We start from the raw sequence: 23,359 nt of genomic DNA, 5'->3' as shown, positions 1-23,359 counted from the left end.
ATGTTCCCTAGTCCTAGGACACAACTGGCTTACCCGCTACAATCTGTTGATTGACTGGGTCTCAAGCAGTATTATGTTCCGAACTTTCGAACCTACCAAGACAGTTACTCCGAGCTCTCCCCCATCGTTTCCGGCACCACTGCCGTCATCCGACATCCAACCACCTGATGTTCCACCAGCACCCCAGTCACAGGCTCCCTTTCCTCCATTACCATCTATCGAGTTCGTCAGCCGTTCTGCATTTGCGAAGGCTTGTCAACTTGAAGGATCGGTATCCTTCAGCCTAACCATCCCTTCTGAGGACAGCCGCTTGAGGGCTGCCTCATCCCACACCGATTCCGTTGACCTCTCGGCTGTTCCGAAGGAGTATCACAAGTTCGTGGATGTGTTCAGTAAGAGCAAAGCCTCGATGCTGGCACCGCACCGTGAGCACGACCTGAAGATCGACCTAGAGGAAGGCACTTCACCACCCTTGGGTACTATGTACTCTCTCTCTACTTCGGAACTTGAGGCCCTCCAGGCATTCTTAGATGAACACCTTGCCTCCGGGTTCATTCGTCCCACTACTTCCGCTCACGCGGCACCAGTCCTCTTCGTCTGCAAGAAGGACGGATCCCTCCGTCTTTGCATTGACTTCCGAGGGCTGAACAAGATCACCAAAAAGGATCGCTACCCACTTCCCCACATCTCCGACCTCCTTGACGCACCTAGCCATGCCACAGTCTACACCAGACTCGGCCTCTGGCATGCTTACCACCTGGTTCGCATTGCAGCAGGCGATGAATGGAAGACTTCCTTCTGCACGCGCTATGGTTCCTATGAGTGGCTTGTCATGCCATTCGGTCTCACAAATGCACCCGCGGCCTTCCAGCGATTCGTCAACATGATCTTTGCCGACCTCTTGGACGTTTCTGTGGTAGTCTATCTAGACGACATCCTTACCTACTCAGAAGACATGGCTTCACATCAGGAGCATGTTGTTAGATACTGATCCAGGGTCGGGCACCGAAGGTCGCCGATGTGGACCGCTAAGGGCCGCGATGGCCGCGATGCCTCAGACAAGGCCCGAGGGTAGGGCATTTGGCCTCAGCAACTCTAAAGGGAGTGCTGTGCCCCCTAGTTGTCTCTTGGCCCTCATTTCGAACTTACTGGGGCTGCCTTGTTGGGGTCAGGGCTTGGGGTCGTGGTCAAGTCGATATTAGAGCTGAGGTACTATAATGTAGTATACAGGATATATATATGAAGATAGAATGAATAGAAGCGGACCCGGGCCGAAGGCCGAAGGGTCCGGAAGCAAATAGGAACAACGAGCGGGGTTGGCCGCACAGCGGCCGGCAATGACCGAGGGTCAAAACAAACAATAACAGATAAATAAACGAAGGGGTGTAGGGCCGCGATAGTGGCGATGGTATCATAGCGGAGTAGGCGATGTCGTGGAGTCACGCTAGGTTGGTGCCAGAGGCGGACTCAGGGCAGGGAGGTCGGTGTGGCTGTGGGGGAGTCGGCCAGGTGCAGGGGAGCCTAGGGGCAAGCAGGGAAGTGAGCAGGGAGTCCTCATGGAGGATAGGGCTGAGTTTGGGGCTCGCGCTTGCGCTCGCATAGCGGGAATGGGCTCGGGCGGCATCGGGATGGGTGGCTAACGGGCCGGGATGCATGGTCGTGACACATGTCCGAGAAATGCTTAGGAGACTCCGCAAACACGGCCTATATGCCAATCCGAAGAAATGTGAATTTTCATACGGACACTATGGAATATCTTGGATACTGCCTTTCTCCCTCCGGACTCACCATGTCCATCGAGAAGGTCAAAGCCGTCCAAGATTGGCCCGAGCCCCGTAAAGTCAAGGATGTCCAGTCCTTCCTTGGCTTCGCTAACTTCTATCGGCATTTCATCCACCAATACTCCGACATTGTGGTCCCCTTGACACACCTTACGTGTAAAGGAGCCCCCTGGTTATTCTCTGACGACTGTCGCTCTGCTTTCAACACCTTGAAAGAAGCCTTCACTTCTGCTCCTATCCTGACACATTGGTTACCCGACACCCCCCTCATTGTAGAAACCGACGCTTCCGATTACGCAATCTCCGGAATCCTGTCCATCCGTTGTGATGATGGAGAGATTCACCCCATTGCTTTCCGCTCTAGAACACTCTCGGCGCCGGAGCTCAACTACGACACCCATGATAAGGAACTGCTCACCATCCATGATGCGTTCCGATCGTGGTGTCACTACCTTGAAGGTTCAGGAACTCCAATCGACGTCGTTACCAACCACAAGAACCTTGAGTATTTTTCCACCACCAAACTCTTGACCTGGCAGCAAGCCCATTGGTCAGAGTTCCTCTCCCAGTTCCACATGACTGTCTGATTCCGTCCCGGAAGACTCGGAGTAAAACCAGATGCGTTGACTAGATGCTGGGACGTCTATCCCAAAGAAGGGGATATGGACTACACTTGCGTCAATCTGCAGAACTTCCGACCGGTCTTGTCACGACCGACAAATCCTGGGGCTCCGTCAGCGGCGAATCAATGCCGATAGGCGAATCCGCTGACTCGAAACCCAATCTAACCAGCCCCCAATCCGATGTCTAGCCCCCTGCCCTATCAACCATGCACTGCATCCAGACTTCTGCCCGCATCTGTACCTCTGCCCACCTCCACACCCTCTGGACCTCTGCCACTCCTGGTTGCCCTCCACACCCTGTGGTCAGGCCAACACTCCCCTCCGACCTTGCTGGCCATCATGCTGCCCTTGTTTGTGACAGCACTGACGGACCACCCTCTGTTGCGGACTTGTCAGCACCACGCTGATTCCCATGTCCCTTCACGGACTTGTGTCGGCACCGCACTGACCCCGCTTATTTGTGGACTTGTATCGGGCTGCGCGCTGACCTCCGCTTTTCTCTGGCCATCTTGTCACTCGGCAGCATACCATTCATTCCTTGCCGAGTGCCTATATTGTTCATCCATTCATTCGCTTAACTTGCCAATATTGGCACTTGATCCATGTGCTGATGCACTTCTTATTACCTGTCAATATTGGCACTTGATCCGCTTTTGTTTAGTTCATTGCCTCCCATTTCCCGGGCTCTTGTCCTTCATTCAGTTTGACAATCCCCGCTTATTTCCGCGCTGGACTGCGCCGGACTGACTGGTCCTTCTGTGTTTCCCTCCTGCCTATTTATATCCTGTAAATACTTTTGGGGACCTTAGTCTGAAATCAACTAGAGTACCCCCCTGTCTGGTCTGAGTCCCTCCTTCTGCAAAGGGGGCTTCCCCCCCTCTGAGTCCGTGCTTGCGGAGTCTGCGCTCCTCCTACAGGTCCGCTCCGCCCGCAAGTCTTGTTTGAAGTCCACTGTGAGTGTCAATCTGTAAATATGGGATCTCCCCCAAACGTCAAGCTCAGGGCACAGCGCTCCACCTGAGTCGCTGAGGCCGCAATCCCACTCTGCTAACCTTGAACAGCGCTTCCGGATGCGCCGCATATTTCCGCCCGCATATCCGCGTGCGCGCGCTCCAACAGACCTCTGCCACAATCTCCGACTCCGACAATAATCCAGTCTCTGACAATAAATCCCGTCTCTGACAGGTCTTCACTTTGGAGCAGCTCACTGTGTCCTTATGAGCCACGTTCCTAGCTGCCACAGTAATCCGAGCAGCCATACTCGTCGACACAGAGGCTCTCCATCGAGACATTCTAGCCTCCCTCTCCTCCGATACCACAATCTCTTCTCATCTCGCTTCCCCCAACCTCCCCAATTCCTGCTGGTCCGTTGATGCTGAAGGCCTGTTAAGGCTGGACAACCGCATTTACGTTCTGGATTCCAACGATCTCCGTCTCTGCGTTTTGCGAGACAAACACGACCACCAACTTTCCGGACACTTCGGTCAAAACCGGACTCTGGATCTAGTACGTTGTGAGTATACCTGGCCAGGCATCCATAACTTTGTCAAGAGCTACATCTCCTCCTGCACTTCTTGTGCCCGTGCCAAAGTCCCCCATCATAAGCCTTACAGCTTGCTCAAACAACTCCCCATCCCCAAACGTCCTTGGAACTCCATCTCCATGGATTTCATCGAACAGCTACCCTCCTCTTCCGGATTCACTTCCATCTTGGTCGTCATGGACCACCTGTCTAAACAGTGCATTTTCATTCCTACCCACGATACCATCACCTCTCCGGAACTGGCCAAGCTCTTCCTCCTCCATGTGTTCTCCAAGCACGGAGTTCCTTCCCACGTCACCTCTGACAGGGGTCCGGAGTTTGTCTCTCATTTTTTCCGTTCACTTGGTAAGGCCCTTGACATCTGCCTCCACTTCACCTCCGGTTATCATCCGGAAGGAGACGGTCAGACCGAATGGATGAACCAGACGCTCGAGCAGTACCTGCACATCTACAGTAACTACCAGCAGGACAATTGGTCCGAACTCCTGCCTCTCGTGGAGTTCGCATACAACAACGCTCCGAATGCCACCACAGGCGTCTCTCCGTTCTTTGCCAACAAAGGCTACCATCTGAACATCACCGTTCACCCGGAGCGAGACCTAACATCAGTATGCACCCAGGAGTACTCTGTAGATCTCGGCTCCCTCCATCACTTCCTTCGTGAGGAAATGCACCTCACTCAGATCCGTTATCAGGGCCCAGCAGACTCCCATCGGAGTCCTGCCCCAGCTTTCAAAGTAGGAACCTCGGTCTATGTAAAGGTCAAGTATTTCCGCTCCACCCAACCCTCCAAAAAGCTCTCCGAGAAAAACCTCGGCCCATTCGAGATCATTGCCCATGTAGGAACTCACTCCCTCACTCTTGTCAGGGACAGCTCCGAAAGTGGCAAGGTCCCGGCACGAGGGACTTGATGGGACAAGTGTCGGCTATGTGTAGTGGCGGTCCTGTCGTGGGGTGAGCGTCCCCGACCACTTAGGCTGAAGTGGGAAGTTGATTATCATTAAAAAGGGGGAAGCTACAGTACTTACCTGAAGTGGGAAGTTGAGAAGAAGGCTGCTTCTTCTGTTCCCACCCCAGGTGCTATTATATACATGTGGTCAGGGTCACGTGGGAGGAGCCACGTCATCCCTGCACACAGCCGCACTCCCCTGGGTATCTCCGTGGGAGATCCCGGAGGTGTGCCGCTCTGTGAGCGGGAATGCGCGCAGCGGGCGCGGCGATCGGGGGAGTGGGGTTAGGTGTGTTAGTGATACATAGAGAAAGGGAAGTCGACCATAGAAGGAAATAGAAAGAAAGAAGGAAGGGGGAGGGAGGAGACAAAGGGTGACAGCGGGGAAGCGGAGTAGGGCAGTACGGCGCGGGGTGCGGCGTAGGGTCAGGTGGGTGTGCCCTGACAACTCTCCACCTGCCGGAAAACATGCGAGCCATTCACCCGGTATTCCATGTCTCGCAGATTGAACCCTCCGTCCCGAACATCATTCCGAACCGCCACCAGCCACCTCCGCCTCCCATAGAAATCGAAGGCGAGATCGAGATCGAGATCGAGGAGATACTCAACTCCAAGATCGACTGATGTAGACGCAACAAGTTGCTCTACCTGGTCAAGTGGCTAGGCTATGAAGGGACCGACGAGGAGACACAATGGCTCCTTGCTGGCGAACTCGATCACGCCTCCGACCTCGTCGAAGTGTTCCACTCTCGGTACCCAGATAAGCCTGGACCCGAAGCCCCTTAGGAACCCCGGCTCCTCTCCCATCTCTCCCTTTCTCTCCACTCCTCACTTCCGTTTTCTTTTTTTTTTTCTTCTGTAAGTACAGCTCCCCTCACCTTACTAATTCTGGGCCTTCAAGGGTTCAGGCCTAAGAAGGGGATACTATCATATCCATCCCCAGCCATCGACTTCCACTCCCTCCAATCCCTCCGGTCTACCTCCGGTCCACCTTCACTAACCTCGAAGCTCCTGTATTCTGCAATCACCTCGGTACCCCTCGATGGTCACCACCCCCTCTTTTCAATTTATTACCTACGCCTCCCTAAGTACAGAGCCCCAAAGGCCTCTGGACAGCTCCGACGTCCGCTAGTGCACTCCTGCCTCCGCTGGGCAATACACTCGCTTGCCCTGCAAGCCCACCTTCGGGCCTATCCCTCCTTTCCGTTTCTGGGTTATCGCCTACCATTCCATTAACCCCGTAACCTGACTCATTGGTAATATTCAATCGGCTAATGTCTAACCCCATTAGCTCCGCTCCACTCGGCTCCGCCATTTGCGGGCCCGCCCTCGCTGTAACTATATATATACTCAACCTGTACATAGGTTACACCTCAGTAATAAAATCGACTAGAGTTTACCCCTTTCAGTTCTGGTTGCCAGTTTAGTAAGTTAGGGCACAGACGTGTTACTTGGCACAGCGCTCCTGGCTCGCTGAGGCTGAAGCCCTCCGCCATGGAGACACTCCTTCGTCTCAACCTGGTCTCTGACAAACTTCATACTCCTGTTCCTGATTACAGTGAACAGGTTTAAATTCCTGGTCGACCTCAAGTGGATCGACCAGCAGGTTGGGGCGGCTGGGGTTATTGATGATGCCCCAGGTGATGTTTGTGACCTTCATGCTCGTTACTTCGAGCTGAAATTCGAGGGTGGAGGGAATCCTTCCACGGATGACTTCGACAAGAGGTATGGGTATGTCCAAAGGACTCCCGAAATTCTCAACGAGGCAGGGATGAAGTACATCCTGCTGTCATTGTGGAGGCATCATCCCTCCAATGAGGCAAGGGCTTGTAGGGTGGCCAATATGACCGCCTTCAAATTCTCGAAACTGCATGTGGGCGACTACCCCGTACCTCCTCCCCCTCCATCGTGGTCAGGGCACTTCATGCCTGAACCAGCTCCACCCGTGCCTCCACAAAAGACACGGGTTTCTCTCTCTCAATTAATGGATGGCAACTATGGCCATCTACTGTCATATCCGTGCATACCCGACCCCGACCCAACTTCCGGACTTCCACCCTCTTCACCTCCGGAGTCATAACCTACCGCTGCCGTTCCGATACTCACCTTCGGTCCTGGCAACACACCTCCTCCTTACCTCCCCGACCCTATCTCCGTCCGCTCCGATACTCATCTCGGACCGAACACCGCCCCTCTCGCCACCCTCCTACTACTCCGCTCCCCCTTCACAACACCTCCACCCTCCCGTTATCCTCCTACGCTTCCCCCGTCCGCTCCGATACTCACCTTCGGACCTGACTACTCTCCTTTCCGCCACTCCTTCTTCCTTACCTTTCCCCTCTCTCCTCCCTCTGTTACTCCTCTGCCACCCTTCCGCCAAGTTACGACCTTCCACCGCTGTTCCGTACTTCGCACTCGGACACCGCTCGTACCTTACTCCGAGCCCCCGTCATAGTCCCTACCTCGGACTTTGACTCCACCTCGGTCTTAGTCCATTGCATTGGTGACCTCATACTACGTAAACACCATTGCCAATATCCCTCGGACTTTCAACCCTGCCTCCGTAACCTCCATAAGCTCCGCAACCCCCGAGCTTCGCGGATCGCCTTTGGCACTCTCGCCGCTTGTAATGTATTTCTCGCGTTTTCCCCTCATCCCTATTTGGACTACTGCTTCTTCCTATTCTAGCCAGTTAGTCATCATCCCCACTTCCCCTCATCCTCCTGCCCCTCTGGGCCTCGCCCTCCCTACCTCCTTTCGGACGTATCACAGGTCCTGTCTTATGACCTTCGGTACCGCTCCGCTCCTTCTACCCTTTGTTCCCGTTCGGATGCCTTCGTTCCGATTCGGTTACCCTTTGTTCTCCTTGTGCTTTTGCCCCTTCCATTATATATATCGGCGCTTGTACATACTTGTTTTGGTTTAGTCCGAAATCGACCTGAAATGCCCCCTAGAGACTTCCTGCTCACCTACTGTGAAATTAAGGACCAAATGGACAAACAGCAATGGCACAGCGCTCCGCTTGAGTCGCTGAGGCCAAGGTCCCTCCACGCTAAGTCTCCGATTCCACTCCGGAGTCGTCTGTTTCCGCCTGGTTCTAACATCTACCCACTGCTGTGCGCCCTCCCACCCCACCGCCTATCCCTGACGAGGATGAGGATATGAAGAGTGATGGCGAGGCGACTACAGGGTCAGTTGATGAGGCTGCCCCTCTTCCTGAACGTCGTTTCCCTGCTGCGATCCGGTCTGAGACCGAGGCCGCTGTTGCTGGTCCTTCAGACCTTTCTAATGCTGCTGTTTTGGCTACCGCTGGCCCTTCCTCCAAGAAGGTTTAATCACCTTCTCTTCGTCGAGGTATATGTGCCTCATTTAACACAGAGGGGTTAATCACCCCCCATTCTATCATCCGCTCTGGTGCGTCATTTGTACCACTGAGGCCTAACCGCCTCATTCATCATTTTTTTTGCTTTCTGCTCTGGGACCGTCGTAACAACGGTTCTGCAAAGGCCTAACAGCCTTTGCTTTGCTATGTTCTCCACCCCATTCTCTGGACCGTTATAATAATGGTTGTGTGAAGGCTTGACGGCCTTCACTTCCTTAGTTCCTCTGATCTGCCGAAACAGCAGGTCAGTGGAGGCCTAATGGCCTCTACTTTATATATCTTTCTTTGGTCTGTCGAAACAACAGACCCATGGAGGCCTAACAGCCTCTGCTTTATATCTTTTCTTTGGTCTGTCGAAACAACAGACCCATGGAGGCCTAACAGCCTCTACTTTCACTTAATCCTGAAACCGTCATAATAACGGTTTCGTCAAGGCCTAACAGCCTTGCAATTACTGGATGGCCTAACAGCTATCGTTTTTAATTCTTTCTTGAATAATTCTTGTAAAAGGTTTTGAGGGGAATGGCTTAATCGCCATTCCCCACTTTATATTAATTTCTTGACAACTTCTTGTTATACCTGCCTGTGTGATATTAATATCGCAAGGGAGGAGAGTGTAAGGGATATAGGCCGCATACTCGTGGCCTACCTTATTCATTCTTCATTCTTTATTTATCGGGTCGGGTTTGTACCCAACGTGACACTTCTATTCCTGAACCCTTCATTTCTACCATGCGGTCCCAAGCCGCAACTATCACATGTATATACAATATTGTATTTAACCTACATGCGAGGGGGGTAAAGGCTTCCCCAGCCTTTTACCCCCCATTGATAAATACAGCTTCATACAGTGTACTTCAGTGGACTGGGAGTGTAAGGCAAAACCTGACTATCGCGAGATCACTTGCGAACTCAACCTTTAACAATGCTTACATGCCTCTGGCAGTGGTCCCCACTTTGGGGTCTGCTGTCGGTTGCCCACTGCTCTCCCTCTTCCCCTTGACATGGGTTTGCCCTCCTGAGGGCAGGCCCTTATGCAACCCGGACAGGGTTGCCTGCCCATGGGGTGGTGGGATAGTCGGTGCCCCAGCACTGTATCCCCTCCCCCTGACCTGGGAGGCCTCCATCATAATGGGTTTGGCAGCGAGATCTGCCAGTGCATGTGCCTCTTTGAGCTTGCATTTTAATAATCCAATCTCCCTCTTCTGGAGATCAACTTCTCTCTCTGTATCTCTCAGAGAGGCAAAGATGCCTTCAGCATCTCTGCATGCTCTATTGTATTCGCGCCTCCAATGGGTGCAATTATCGCAGGCATCATCTGACACCCTCAAGTTGTCAGACCATGCCTGTTTGGATGGCCTGGATGAGTGTCAGGGACTGACCCAGGGTCGAGAGCATCCAGGTATATCACCCGGAGCTGAGGGCCTGGTAGGGTGTGACGTGGGTGTGTGTAACAATGGGCCCGATGCAAACAGGTGTCCCTGGCCACTTAGGCTAAAGTGGGAAGTGTGTTATTATTATTAACAGGGGGAATGTAAGCTACTTGCCTAAAGTGGGAAGTGTGAGAAGAAGGTTGCTTCCCAGTTCCCACTTAGGCTGTGTTTATATACATGTGGTTAAGGCCATGTCATCTATGCACACAGCCATGTCCGTCTGGGTATCTCTGCAAGAGATCCCAGGAGCGCCTGGTGTGTGGGAGGTCACCCGGCGTGTCTGGGTCCGGGCATGTCATACTGTAGCCAGGTCAATAGTACACTGATAGAAGGGAAGTTGTCCATGTAATAAGGAAAGAAGAAAGAAAAGAGAAAAGAGAAGAAAGAAAGAAAGAAGGAGGGAAAGAGAAAAGAAGGGGAGGTAGGGGAGGAGTGGGTAGTGGGGGACCGGGTCAGGTGGGTGTGCCCTGACAATGAGGAGCTGCTGTTGCTCCCTTGTCTCCCTCCTACAAGGGACTTCATCTCTTTCAACTCCTGACAGAGTTGACCTGTCTGGGCAGCTACTGCTGATGCGATAGCTGATTCCCAGCCTACATTTGGCTGGGGTGTTGTCGGACCTGGGCCAAATTGGCTGATCCAGGGAAGTTCCCTGGAGAGTAGGCCTGGGGCTGCAGCAGCAATTGCTGCCCCTGGAATGGTGCTTGTTGCACCATCAGTGCAGTTTGCACCGTGTATGGTTGAAAGCCCCTTTGGGGAGGCTGGGGATATATGGTGCCCATTGGCATCGTGGGAAGTTGTTGATTTGCGGCACTTGTTTGTGCCACGTGTGTCAGGTAGTCCATGGTGCTTTGTTGTGCCTCGTGTTGTTGTTGGTCTGAGGAGCTTTGCTCCCCAGGTTGTTGTATCTCGATGTCTGGTGGCTTGTTCAGATCATATCGAGGGTTGCCTCCCCCAGAGAACAACATCTTGTTGTTTTGTTTCTCGTGGTGGTGGGAGGGGTTGTGGTTCTTGTGTGCATGGGATTCGCCACAAGTGTGTGGAATTACATGAACCTGGTGTTCACGTGGTCTAGGTGACAATGTCACCTGGCCCATGTGATGTCTAACTCACAGGATTTTTTTTTTGTGTGGCTGTCTGGGCAAGTTTCTCGCCTGGCTCTATTGGTGGCTGTTCGGGCAAGTTTTCTGGGTGAGTGTCAGGGGATACTCACAGGTCCCCATGACCCCCCCATGGCCCACACTCCTAAAGGGACACAGCCCTGTCCAGGGCACACTGCTGTGGGTAAGAAGGTGAGAAGGAAGCTAACTTCTCACCTTCCCACAGTGGCCCAATATAACAAAAACTTCCGGAGATATCCGGAAGTCACATGAGGCCCGAGACCCGGGGCCCGGGGCATCCGGCCACATGGAGCATCTGGCACAGGGCACGCACAGGGGGTGCAACGGCCGGGTGTGCATGCAGATGTGGGTGCGAGTGCAGGTGCAAGTGCAGGTGCGGGCTAGGTCAGGGTGTGTGCCCTGACAGTGAGTCGCTTGCCCAGAATCTTCCCACACTTTTGGCTGTGGGCAATTGCCCTTCGGGTTCACTTTTTCCGCCTCCATTTCTGGGGGTGTAGTGATGCTGAGAGTTCCCTATCTCCTTTGATAGGAAGATTTTCTGGTTCCCTCACATTTTGTAATGTGAGGTACTCGTTGAAGGGTTGCTTACTATTTTGGGGACGGTATTGTTCCATTCCCCTGTTCGCCTCAGGCCTCAGTAGGCCCATCTAAACATAAGCTTTAATGTGCTGTATATTCAACAGGGTAGAGGTAAAAGGCTACTGGGCCTTTACAACTACTCCGAGGTATATATATGTAATTTACATATCTCAGCACAAATAAATAAAGAAATAACAGCATCACTATAATGGGAATTATAGCGATGCAACATAGTATAAATATCACTATAATCGGGATTATAGTGAAGTAAGGTTAATCCCTTACACTCATCCAGGTGGACGAGGTTGTTACAATTTTCTAGGGGTTCCCATGTGGTGTCCCCTAGCTCTCATTTGACTTTGAACCAGAGTTTGTTATGAACCCATGTGTGGTTTAAGATTTCACAAACTACTGCTTCATGATCGGTGTTACAGAAATGGACTAGAATCTTATGGTCCATGGCTGCAAGCAAGGGGACCCAGGGTCACCTCCATTTCCTCCTCCTTTATTTCATTGCCAAACCCCATGCCTGTTAGAACTGGGCGAGGGCGGACAATTCCGGAGGGGAACCAGAGACTTAGCAAGGAGGGACCTTGGCCTCAGCGACTCAAGCAGAGCGCTGTGCCATTGCTGTTTGTCCATTTGGTCCTTAATTTCATAGGGGGCGAGCAGGAAGTCTCTAGGGGGCATTTCAGGTCGATTTTAGACTAAGGCCTAAAACGAGTATGTACAAGCACCGATATATATATGGAGAGGGTGAAAGCACAAGGAAACAAAGGAGGTCCGAATCGGAACAAAGGCGTCCAAACGGGAACAAAGGGATGACAGAAGCGGAGTGATACCGAAGGTCATAGGGCTGAACCTGTGGTACATCTGAAAGGAGATAAGGAGGGTGAAGCCCAGAGGGGCAGGAGGATGTGGGGATGTGGGGATGATGACTAACTGGCTAGAATGGGAAGAAGCAGCAGTCCAAATAGGGATGAGGGGGAAATGCGAAAGATACATTACAAGCGGCGAAAGTGCCGAAGACAATCCATGGAGCTCAGGGGTTGCGGAGCTTATGGAGGTTATGGAGGTGGGGTTGAAAGTCCAAGGAATATTGGCAATGGTGTTTACGTAGTATGAGGTCACCAATGCAATGGACTAAAGCCGAGGTGGAGTCAAAGTCTGAGGTAGGAACTATGACGGAGTCTCGGAGCGAAGGTACGAGCAGTGTCCGGGTACAAGGTATGGGACAGCAGTGGAAGGTCGTAACTTGGCGGAAGGTCGGCAGAAGAGGGCCAGAGGGAAGAGGGATGAAAGATGAAAGGGGAGAGGAGTGGAGGAGAGGAAAGGTGTCAGGTCCGAAGGTGAGTATCGGAGCGGACAGGCGAAGGGTAGGAGAATGACGGAAGGGTGGAGGTGTTGTCAGGAGGAAGCGGAGGAGTAGGAGGAGGGTGGCAAGAGGAGTGATGTTCAGTCCGAGGTGAGTATTGGAGCAGATGGAGATAGGACAGGAGAAGGATGGAGGAGTGGGAGTGGCATGAGGGGGGAGAGGAGGTGTGGTGTCAGGACCGAAGGTGAATATCGGAACGGACAGTGGTAGGGTAGGACTCCGGAGGTGGTGAAGGAGGTCCGGGAGTCGGGTCAGGATCGGGTATGCACGGATATGACAATGCCAAGCTTTCCCACTGGGTTTTGGTGCTGGCTGGGGGATTTGTTGAGTTTCAAGGGACTTCCCTTGACCATTGTGACTTTTATATTAGATAGTTAGAAGTCATATGACATGTAAGGCAGATGCCGGAAATGTTCTCAGGATCAAAATATACAATCTCAGACTATCACCCAGTGATTGTAACTGTCACCCCAGTGTGCCATCACCTGTAAACCTTCCCTGTAACATCTGACTCGGTCCATATTGATGTCTACATCAATATTCTTACAATCCATGAGGAAACCTCAACGACCCAGTGAGTGCTCAGACACCGGACCTCACCCTTCCTGCTCCCACCCCCCACTGGGTGGTTGAGCTCCCATTCCTACCCTTCCTGTAGTACCCTACCAGGTCCTACAACCCTTCCTCCCTTCTTGGGAGGGAGAAGTGACTCAGGCAGCCCCAGGATGCTTGGCCACGTACCTGCGGGCCCAAATTCCCACGGTCACTCACTACCATGCGCTAGTCAACCAACCCACTTGTCTCAACAATTCACACTACTGGTACACTCCCCTGAGTGCCAAGTAACTGATAGTCGACCACTGGGCTGCTCCTCAAGGAGTGCCAACTGCCCACGCTACCGGTATGCTCACATGAGTGCCAAGTTGCCGCTAGCCAACTGTTAGATGGCTCCCTCAGGGAGCCCCCTTTATACCTGCTGCCAGTACACTCCTCAGAGTGCCAAGTTACCGCTAGCATGACACCACACCTGCTGCTGGTACGCTCCTTGGAGCGCCAAGTTACTGTTAGTACACCCGGCCTCAGATCTCCTCCTGCTCTCCCTTCAATGGCTACACAGCCACCTCCGTCTGTGAGCAGAACGGCTCAGGTTGGGTTCCCTGGAACCCATTCCTGTAACAATCAGGGTCTTCCCCAAAGTCATAGAATATGTTTACTTCCCTATTTGGGAAGATTTCTTGGTCATTCGGGTTGTGAGGCACAAGTCAAGATATGTGGAATCTTGGGTGGACTCTGCATTGCTCAAGTTGTGGTGGCAACTTGAGGACGTAGTTCGACATTGTAGCCAGGCAAGAGAGCTGCCCAGGCAAGGGAGTAGGGACCTGGGGGTAGTGTCTGAGTCGGGTCAGAAGGAGGGAAAGGTAATGGCAACAGTGCCAATACTGTGCCGTGGTCCGGGTGCTAGAAAACAATCAACAAAATCTCACTAAATCAGTACTCACTCCTGGTCCTTCTTGGACAGTCGTCAGGAGTCAGAGATATTGTATAAACTCGTACATCACCCTCTGGCGTCACTAAGCTTATCAAACAACTTGTTACTTGATGGGGGTGTCCCTTCTCATTGGGGGAGTCCTCTGTACCATACATGAAAATGTGCGCTATAAGTGAGAAATTGCAGGGCAAAGGGGAAGAATAGAAATGCACCTCTATGGCGACACAGAATAGCAAAGAAAGTGATGGAAAGGAAATACAAATAAAAGCAATGAAAACAATATCAGAAACAATAAAATGAATGATGGAAATAGTATCCCTCCTAATCGAGCATCCAACAACCTTCTCCCGCCGTTCGAATGGACTCTCCTCGCTCGTAGCTTTCCAATGGTACTAATTTCATCCAAATCCATCCAGTGGTTCTTGAGATATGCCTGGAATTGGGTGGCCGCTACATTGACAGGCATGGGAATCTTGACTGTAGGGCTGGAAATGCATCGGAAAAATCGGGAAAAATAGGGAAAGGGTAGAAAGGGTATCTGGGACCATGTATGAGGTGCATCAGGTACTGGGGCTTGTTTGTATGGTAGCGGAGATTCCTGCCTACAACATCTCTGGAATTATTTCCAGAATTTCATAAGGCCCTATATACAAGGGCTTTAGTTTGCCTGGGTAGGTTCAACTTATCCATGGATAAGTATGCGAGCTCGCCTTTTCTCAAAGGCAGGTCTGGGCGTCTCTTTTTATTTGCCTGGATTGTTTGGGCAGTGCGATTGTATATTATCGCATCATGTGCTGCCATTAGGTTTTCCTTCGCCTTTTGGGCAAAATTGTTTACTCCCGGGTAGTCCGAGGGTGGTACTGTTAGGCACATCTTTGGCATATGGCCATAGATTAATTTGAATGGGGCAAATCCTGTCGATGCGTTTGAGCTCACATTAATCGTGAATTCTGCCATCGACAGCTTTGCTGCCCAGTCGCGTTGATCTGGTCTGACCATCGCACATAGTATTTGTACTACGTTCTGTATCATTCTCTCCACTTGGCCGTCACCTTGCAGATGGAATGCGGTTGTAAATTTCAACTGCACACCTAGTATTCGGTGTAGTTTGTGCCAGAATTTTGACGTGAATTTGGAGTCTCAGTCTGACACAATCAAGTGTGGCAATCCATGAAGCCTTATGACTTCACGAAGGAATATGAATGCCAATTCCAATGTGTTTGTTGTTGTTTTTATTGGGATTAGGTGGACGTTGGACGTCAACCTGCACATGATTACCCAGAGGTAATCATATCCCAAACTCGTTGGAAATGGACCTGTGAAGTCCATAGCTATTGATGACCACGGTGTTTCCGGGGTCGGGAGTGGGTGGAGCAGTCCGGGATTTCTCCTGGTGCTTTTCTTTGTCATTGGACAGGTTCCACAAGACTTGCAGAACTTGTGGGTGTCCTTCCTCATTGATTTCCACCAGAAGTGTTGACGGAGGATTTCCACCATTTTCTTGGACCCTATGTGTCCAAGGGTTTCATGGATGTTTTCGAGGATTATTCCTCAAATGGACTTCCTCTCATAGTTCCCTTTTGGAACTACTATTGGGGTCGTCCCTCCTTTGTTATAAAAATGGGGCCTAATTGGCCCATTTCTATAGCGTTCGGGTGCAGGAGGGGGCCGTGACATTGAGAAGATGTTACAATTAATGTAACAGATGTTGTAACAGTGGTGTTTACAATAACATGGACATTGGGTGTTTTGGGTGATAATTGTTGGTTAGGTTGTTACTATTTACATGTCACGTGATATTGTACTGCATAGAGCCCATAAGAGGCTAAAAATGGGAAAATCCCATTTCCATAACATCACCCCCAGGCTCTTATGGGTCTCTGTGCAGGACATCAACAAGAGAAAAGAAAAGAAAAGAAAGAAAAGTTGTGAGAAGTCCCACAATACAGAAAAAATCCCTTGGCCAGCACCAAAACCCAGTGGGAAAGCTTGGCACAAGGTTTAGATTAAGAAATAAATTTTATAAAATGAAAAGTAGAATAATAAAAAAAAAGAGGGCCCCAGCCCCCCAGACTCCAGTGGGCCACACAGCAGCCCCCCACAGTCCAGCCCCCAGGGCCCTGGCAGTGGACTCGGGGTGGAGGCTCACCCGGTGGACGCAGCGGGCCAGGGAGATTGGGAGGGGGAAGCGGGAATGGGCCCGTGCGTGGCTGGATGGGTGCCAGACTCACCCATTTCGATGGTGGACGCAACCGAGGGGGGGGCCAGGACACGTCTGTTGTGGTACTGGATGCGGTGGAGTCGATAGACACGCCAGATTTGGCGCAGGGGGTGTGGGGAGGGAGACGGTGACGATGACGACGACGACAGCGCGGTTTCAGGGCACGCTGAAGTCAAAGGGAGAGGTGGGGAGGGGGCCAGATGCAGTTGGAGGGGCAAATGGTGCATTGGGAATGACGTGCACGTCGTGATCAGGCGCGAATTCCATGGAATTGGGGGTGGAATGGCCGTGTGCTGTTGGATCGGGCATGAGTGCCATGGAACTGACAGTGGGACAATGGGACACGGTCGTGGTGGGGTCGTTGGACGACACAGAGGGGTGGTGGGAGGAGGGGGTGGGGCTACCGGGCGCGGTTGGGCAAAAACCGTCGATCCAGGAATGGATCGCGTTGCAGTGGGCTGACGCGTCGTTTCCTGGGGTCGACGCAATGATGGAGGGAGGGGAGCTGGGCTGGGCTGGGTCGTTTGGGCTCGGATTGGGTTGGGGGAATGGCCCAGTGGCTGGGACAACGGGGCGATTATTGCCTTCTGCGCGCGTTCCAAGTGTAAAAGAAAATCGTTAAAATTATTCTTTAAAATATTCCAAGCTGAAGCGAAAATACGCAGCTCAGAACCCTCTACCAAAGCCCACCAAATATCCCCCAGTGGGTCCACCTTGAATTGTTGGAATTTGTACACGTGGTCTCAGGAACCTTAATGCATAAAATATGGACATTCTGGGAGTCTGTCAGGGACGCGTCCGGGGTCAAGAGGGCCCGGGGGTAATGCCCGGCACTGAGGCCATCACGGGGTGTGGAGTGGGCGTGCGTACTGGTGGGCCCGATCCGGGACAATGGTCCCTGGCCACTCAGACTGAAGTGGGAACTGTGAGTTGTTATTAAAAGGGGAGGCTATGCTACTTACCTGAAGTGGGAACTGTGAGAAGAAGGTTACTTCTTCGGTTCCCACCCCAGGTACCTTTATGTACATGCGGCTTGGGTCACATGAGGTTTGCCACGTCACCCTGCATACAGCCGCAGTCATCCGGGTGTCCCCGTGGGAGATCCTGAGGGCATGTGCAGCATGCGCACATGCTGGGTTGCACCGTGAGGCCATCTGGGTCGTCCAGGGCTGGGTGTGTCATGTACGCATCGCAGGCGGGTCAATAATACATAGGTATGGGGAAAGGTCGTCCATGTAGATAAAGATAGGAGAAAGAACAAAGGAATAAAAGAACAAAAGGGTAGAAAGAAGAACAGGAGTTGAGGAACTGTGATGAAGGGTGGGGAGTAGAGGTGAGTGGGATACCGGGTCAGGGCAGGTGGAGCCAGGTCAGGTGGGTGTGCCCTGACATCACCCCCTCCTTAAGCCGCTTCGCCTCGAAGCGGCCAGGGGGTTCGTTCTCTCCCTTCCTGGGGCATGGGGGTGTGTTTGGTGGAACTCCTCGATCCGGTCAGGGGCATGGATTAGTTGGTCTCGGGGGAGCCATTCATTCTCTGAGTTCGGCCAACCCGCGAACTTTACTAAATACCAGAGCTTCCGGCATAACCACTTAGAGTCCAGTATTTTCTCCACTTCATATTCCTCCTCTCCATCTACGAGTTCTGGGCCCGGGCGGGGGTCGGGGGGTCGTTCTGCAATCTCATCCGGGCGGTGGGGTCTTACGTTCATCACGGATACGACTGGGTGTATTCCCTTTGCCGTGCGGTGAGCTGGAGCTTGACAGCAGCTGGGGAGACGACCTTGACGACTTTGAAGGGGCCTAGCCACTTATGGTCTAGCTTCTTGGTTGGGTGGTCAGTCGTGTAGTTTTGGGCGCTGAGCCAGACTCGGTCGCCCTCCTGGTACTTGGGGGCTGTCTCTCGACCCCGGTCGTAGTCGCGGGCCATCTCATCCGCTGCATGCTCCAGGGCTGCCTTCACCTCTTCCTGCATCTTCATCATCCTGGATGAGAAGGCGTCGGCGGCTTCTACCTCGGACGTACGTGTGGGCTCCATCCCCATCCTGGGATGCTGCCTGGTGTCAAGCTCAAAGGGGGTTCGATGGGTGGACGAGTGGATGCGGTTGTTGTAGGCAAATTCTGCCAGTGGGAGCCAGTCCACCCAGTCGTCCTGGCGGTGGTTGACAAACACCCGAAGATAGGCTTCGATTTCCTGGTTAACCCACTCTGTCTGTCCGTCAGTCTGGGGGTGATAGGGCATTGAGGGGGTTAGCTTGACCCCCAGGAGATCTGCAAGTTCTTTCGAGAAGCGTGAGATGAAGGCGCTCCCTCTGTCGCTGAGGATCTCTTCCGGGAGCCCGTGGTGCTTCCAGACGTGCTCTAGGAAGAGCCGGGCGATACCAGCTGAGTCCATGGATGTCATGGTGGGGATCGCGTGGATGCGTTTGGACAGACGGTCCACTACAACTAGGATGGCGTTATAACCTTTCGACTCTGGGAGCTCTCCCACCATGTCTACCGAGATTACCTGCCAACGGTGGGTGGGGACTTTATTTGGGGTGAGCTTCCCAACCTTCCGTGCGGGGAAGGATTTGACGTGGTTACAGGTGTCACATCCACGTACGTATCGCCCGACATATTCTGCCATCTGAGGCCACCAGTAGTCGCAGGAGATGAGCTCCAGGGTTTTCCATCGCCCTGGATGTCCCGTTGCCTGTGTGTCGTGGTGTAGCCGTACCAGATCGTGGCGGAGTTGTGGGTCTTTTGGAACGTACACCCTGCCTCAGTAGAGGACCAACTCTCCCTGTCTCTCCCACTTGTCCGACCTTAACGTCCCTTCTCCCAGTTCCCTCATGGCCTTCACCACCTGCTTGTCATGATCCTTCACTCCTTGTACCCTCTCTAGGATATCCGCCTCCTCACCTTCCACTGAGACTGCTTCTGTCGCACGGGCCTCGAACCAGGCCGGTTGGAGGAGGGTCAGCCCCTCATTGTCGTCCCTTCCCTTTGGGTGGTCAGTGCGGCGAGAGAGTGCGTCTGGTTTCCCCATGAGCTTCCCTGGGCGGTGGATGAGGGTGAAATGGAAGTGGGAGAGGAAAAGGGACCATCTGGCCTGACGTTGACTTAACCTCTGGGCCATCCGGAAGTAGCCCAGGTTACGGTGGTCGGTGTAGATCTCGACTTTCTCCTCAGCACCTTCCACAAAGTGTCGCCATTCCTTGAGGGCTCGGACGATTGCAAGCATCTCCTTATCGTACACTTCGTAGTTGCACTCTACGTCCGTGAAACTTTTGGACATGAATGCTACCGGGTGGAACTCTCCATCCGGTTGGAGTTGGGAGAGGACCGTGCCGGTTGCAAAGTTGGATGCATCACACTCGAGCCTGAAGCGGCCGTGGTCAGTAGGGAAAGAGAGGACGGGGGCTGTGGTGACGGCTTCCTTGAGGGTGCGGAAGGCATCGTCTTCATCCGGGCCCCAGTTCCAGGTTTGGGTCTTCCGGGTCAGCCTGTGAAGGGGGCGCACCTTCTCAGAGAAGTCTCTGATGAACCGGTAATAGAAGTTTACGAATCCTAGGAAGGATTGTACCTCTTTCACCTTGGTTGGGGGGGGCCAGTCAAGGACACCCTGGATCTTCACCGGGTCCATCACGACGTTACCCTCCGAGATAACGAGGCCCAGGTAGTCAATCTGGGTTTGCTCAAACTTGCACTTCTCTGGCTTAAGGAAGAGCCTCCTTCTCCTCAGCATCTCTAGGACTTCTCGGACGACCCTTCGATGTTCCTCCAGGGTGGCCATGAAGATCAGGATGTCGTCCATGTAACAGATGACAACCTCCCGGTCGATGAAATCCCTCAGGATGTCATTCATCATGGTCTGGAAGGTTGCCGGGGAGTTACACAGGCCGAAGAACATCACCATGGGCTTGAACAGCCCCTGGTTGGTCGCGAATGCTGCCTTCCACTCGTCTCCGTCCTTGATCCGGACGTTGTTAAACCCCCAGCATAGGTCTAAGGCTGAGAAGTATTTGGCGTTGCAGAGGCGGGCGAGGACGTCCGAGATGAGGGGGAGCGGGTACGAGTTCTTCACTGTGATCTCGTTCAGCTTCCTGTAGTCCTGGACCAGGTGTAGGGACCCATCCTTCTTCTTGACGAAGAAGACTGGTGCTCCCATAGGGGATTTGGACGGCCATATGCGCCCGTTCTGTAGGTTCTCGCGTAGGAACTCGTCCAACTCTTTCTGTTCCGGGCACGAGAGTGGGAAGGTCTTCCCCCTGGGCAGTTTGGCATCCGGTACCAAGTCTATAGCATGGTCCCAGGGCTTCCAGGGGGGCAATTGGTCGAAGGCTTCTTTGGAGAACACGTCCCGGAAGTCCTGGTAGTGCTCTGGTACTAGCGTCTCAAACGATGCGGGCTCAGCCTCCGGGTCGCGGGCCTCCTGGGCCATCTGCTGCGAGGGGGTCGTGGTGGCTCTCAGGTCATGGCCCCAGCTTGGGGGAATGATAGCAGCGTAGATCCCATCCCGGGCTCCAGTACAGGGTCCGGATCATCTCGTATTCGTGGTTGTCTGCAGGAGGATGGGCAGCGGGACATGACGACTTTCTGTCGTACCCAGTCCACTTCTGGTTGTGGTGCAGCAACCACAAGTGTCCTATGATGAGGGACTGTCGCCCGAGATTTGCAACCGCGAAGCGTGCCCGCTCTGTGTGTCGCCCGAAGGTCAAGAGGGCTTCTAGTTCCTCTGTTATAGCTCCATTTTCGTTCGGGGTTCCATCGACATTACGGACGGGAATGGGCTGGGGGGGGGGTTGTCTCTAGGTTGTGCTTCTGGACGAACTCGGGGCTTACGAAGTTCCCGGTGGCTCCTGAGTCCAGGAGGGCTGATACAGATACTGACACGAGGGAGGTTAGGGCGGTCAGTTTCACTGTGAGGTTAAGGGATCTGGGGGACTGCTTGGAAAGGATGTAAATGGCTGGGGGGAGACTGCTACCTCGGGCGTTACTGCCCTTGGGGTCTTCTCATTCTCACGGGTGGAGGATGCGTTTCTCCTCTTTTTCTTCGCGATGACTTGGTGAAACTTTGGCATTGGCGTTGGCTTACGTGCGCTGCAGTATTTACACGAGCTATCTTCTACAGGCGGCTGGGACGCATCCCTTACCGGTCGCCTGCCTGAAAATCCCTCTGAGGTTCTACCTCTGGTTCCCCCTCCACCGTCTCTGTCCCTTTGGTCAACTGTCTCTTCAGCCCTTCCATCAGTGTTCTCAGGTCTTCCGGGTGGAGACGTCGTACTCAGCTGACCCTGGGGTGTGGGCATTCTCGCACGAGATGACCCGGGGTGTTACAATTGTAGCACTGCCTCTGGTCAGTCCTCGACCTGTCGAGATCCATCAGCTGGGGGCCCGTCCCTGGTGTAGGACGGGCTGCTGGAGTGGGGGGCGGAGGTGCGGGAGCAGGTCGTGGGGGGTCTGTGTGGGTCACGCCTGGGATGGGGTCGTGGTCAGTGGAGGTCGAGCTGGTGGAAATGGGGGTCTGGGTGGGGGTGCGCATGGTTGGGTGGCTTGGAAACGTCGCCACTGGTTGTCCAGAAGCGTGGCTTCACACTTCCACTCAGTCCAAGTGGTGGGCATGGGGCGGAGGCGGTATATACGCTCCCTGAGCCGGGAGTTAATCGCTTGCTCGAACCGGTCGACCAGTCCGACATCGCCTAGCCTCGAGGCGGGTCCCAATATCTCGAACTCCTGGATGACCTTATCCACGGAGTCAGTCCCTTGGCGGATGACTGCCAACTTCTGCCGAGCTGTGGCCTCCCAGTTCGGGTCCTGGAACATGGCATCAAGTTCTGTGTTGAACTCATCCATAGTTATGGTGGGGGAGCCGGGTGATCATCCGTTGTGTCGCCCACGCCCCTGCGGGTCCTCCCTTCATGTAGGAGAGGACGAAGAGGATCTGGGATAGTTCGGTAGGGAACTCGGCTGCACGGACATGGAAGTAGATCCTGCACTCGGCTTTGAAACGATCAAGGTCTTCACTGGCTCCCGAGAAGGGAGTGGGGGCAGTGACCTTCGGTGGTTTGGGTCTAGGCGCGAGTGTGGGTACGGGCACGGGTGCAGGGGCAGGTGCAGGTGCAGGTGCGGGTGGGGGGTGGTTGCGGGTTTGGCTCTCCACGATGGCTTGGAGCTCCTGGAAGCGGGCCAGCAGGTTGTCATACTGTTCTTCTGACACCATGGCTGGGGAGATGGGGGAGGCAGGGGAGATAAGGTTAAAACCTTCTTCTGCTGTCAGGGACGTGTCCGGGGTTGAGAGGGCCCGGGGGTAATGCCCAGCACTGAGGCCATCACGGGGTGTGGAGCGGGCGTGCGTACTGGCGGGCCCGATCCAGGACAATGGTCCCTGGCCACTCAGACTGAAGTGGGAACTGTGAGTTGTTATTAAAAGGGGAGGCTATGCTACTTACCTGAAGTGGGAACTGTGAGAAGAAGGTTACTTCTTCGGTTCCCACCCCAGGTACCTTTATGTACATGCAGCTCGGGTCACATGAGGTTTGCCATGTCACCCCGCATACAGCCGCAGTCATCTGGGTGTCCCCATGGGGGATCCCGAGGGCATGTGCAGCATGCATGTGTGCTGGGTTGCACCGTGAGGCCATCCAGGTTGTCCGGGGCTGGGTGTGTCATGCGCACGTCGCGGGTGGGTCAATAATACATAGGTATGGGGAAAGGTCGTCCATGTAGATAAAGATAGGAGAAAGAACAAAGGAATAAAAGAACAAAAGGGTAGAAAGAAGAACAGGAGTTGAGGAACTGTGATGAAGGGTGGGGAGTAGAGGTGAGTGGGATACTGGGTCAGGGTGGGTGGAGCCGGGTGAGGCAGGTGTGTCCTGACAGAGTCG

At 53.4% G+C, this 23,359-nt stretch overlaps 3 protein-coding genes across 3 annotated transcripts; all 3 read left to right on the top strand.

Moving 5' to 3' along the window:
• Positions 1-6,390: 6,390 nt before the first annotated feature.
• On the top strand, positions 6,391-7,370 carry EI90DRAFT_3123958 (uncharacterized protein; the record flags this gene model as incomplete). The annotated part of the gene is made up of 3 exons (XM_039063661.1): positions 6,391-6,462; positions 6,503-6,915; positions 6,971-7,370. The coding sequence occupies 3 exons, from the start codon at positions 6,391-6,393 to the stop codon at positions 7,368-7,370; spliced, it is 885 nt and encodes a 294-aa protein (XP_038915648.1).
• A 687-nt stretch (positions 7,371-8,057) lies between these two features.
• Positions 8,058-8,283, top strand: EI90DRAFT_3123957 (uncharacterized protein; the record flags this gene model as incomplete). The annotated part of the gene is made up of 2 exons (XM_039063660.1): positions 8,058-8,225; positions 8,275-8,283. The coding sequence occupies 2 exons, from the start codon at positions 8,058-8,060 to the stop codon at positions 8,281-8,283; spliced, it is 177 nt and encodes a 58-aa protein (XP_038915647.1).
• An 8,475-nt stretch (positions 8,284-16,758) lies between these two features.
• EI90DRAFT_3016591 (uncharacterized protein) lies at positions 16,759-17,211 on the top strand (the record flags this gene model as incomplete). The annotated part of the gene is made up of 2 exons (XM_039057011.1): positions 16,759-17,097; positions 17,140-17,211. The coding sequence occupies 2 exons, from the start codon at positions 16,759-16,761 to the stop codon at positions 17,209-17,211; spliced, it is 411 nt and encodes a 136-aa protein (XP_038915646.1).
• Positions 17,212-23,359: the final 6,148 nt, after the last annotated feature.

The sequence above is a fragment of the Cantharellus anzutake genome (genome assembly GCF_015039405.1).
Source record: "Cantharellus anzutake strain C23 chromosome Unknown EI90scaffold_25, whole genome shotgun sequence".
Lineage (NCBI taxonomy): Eukaryota > Fungi > Basidiomycota > Agaricomycetes > Cantharellales > Hydnaceae > Cantharellus > Cantharellus anzutake.
Note: the sequence above shows the minus strand (reverse complement) of the source record. Positions and strands in the feature narration are given on the sequence as shown.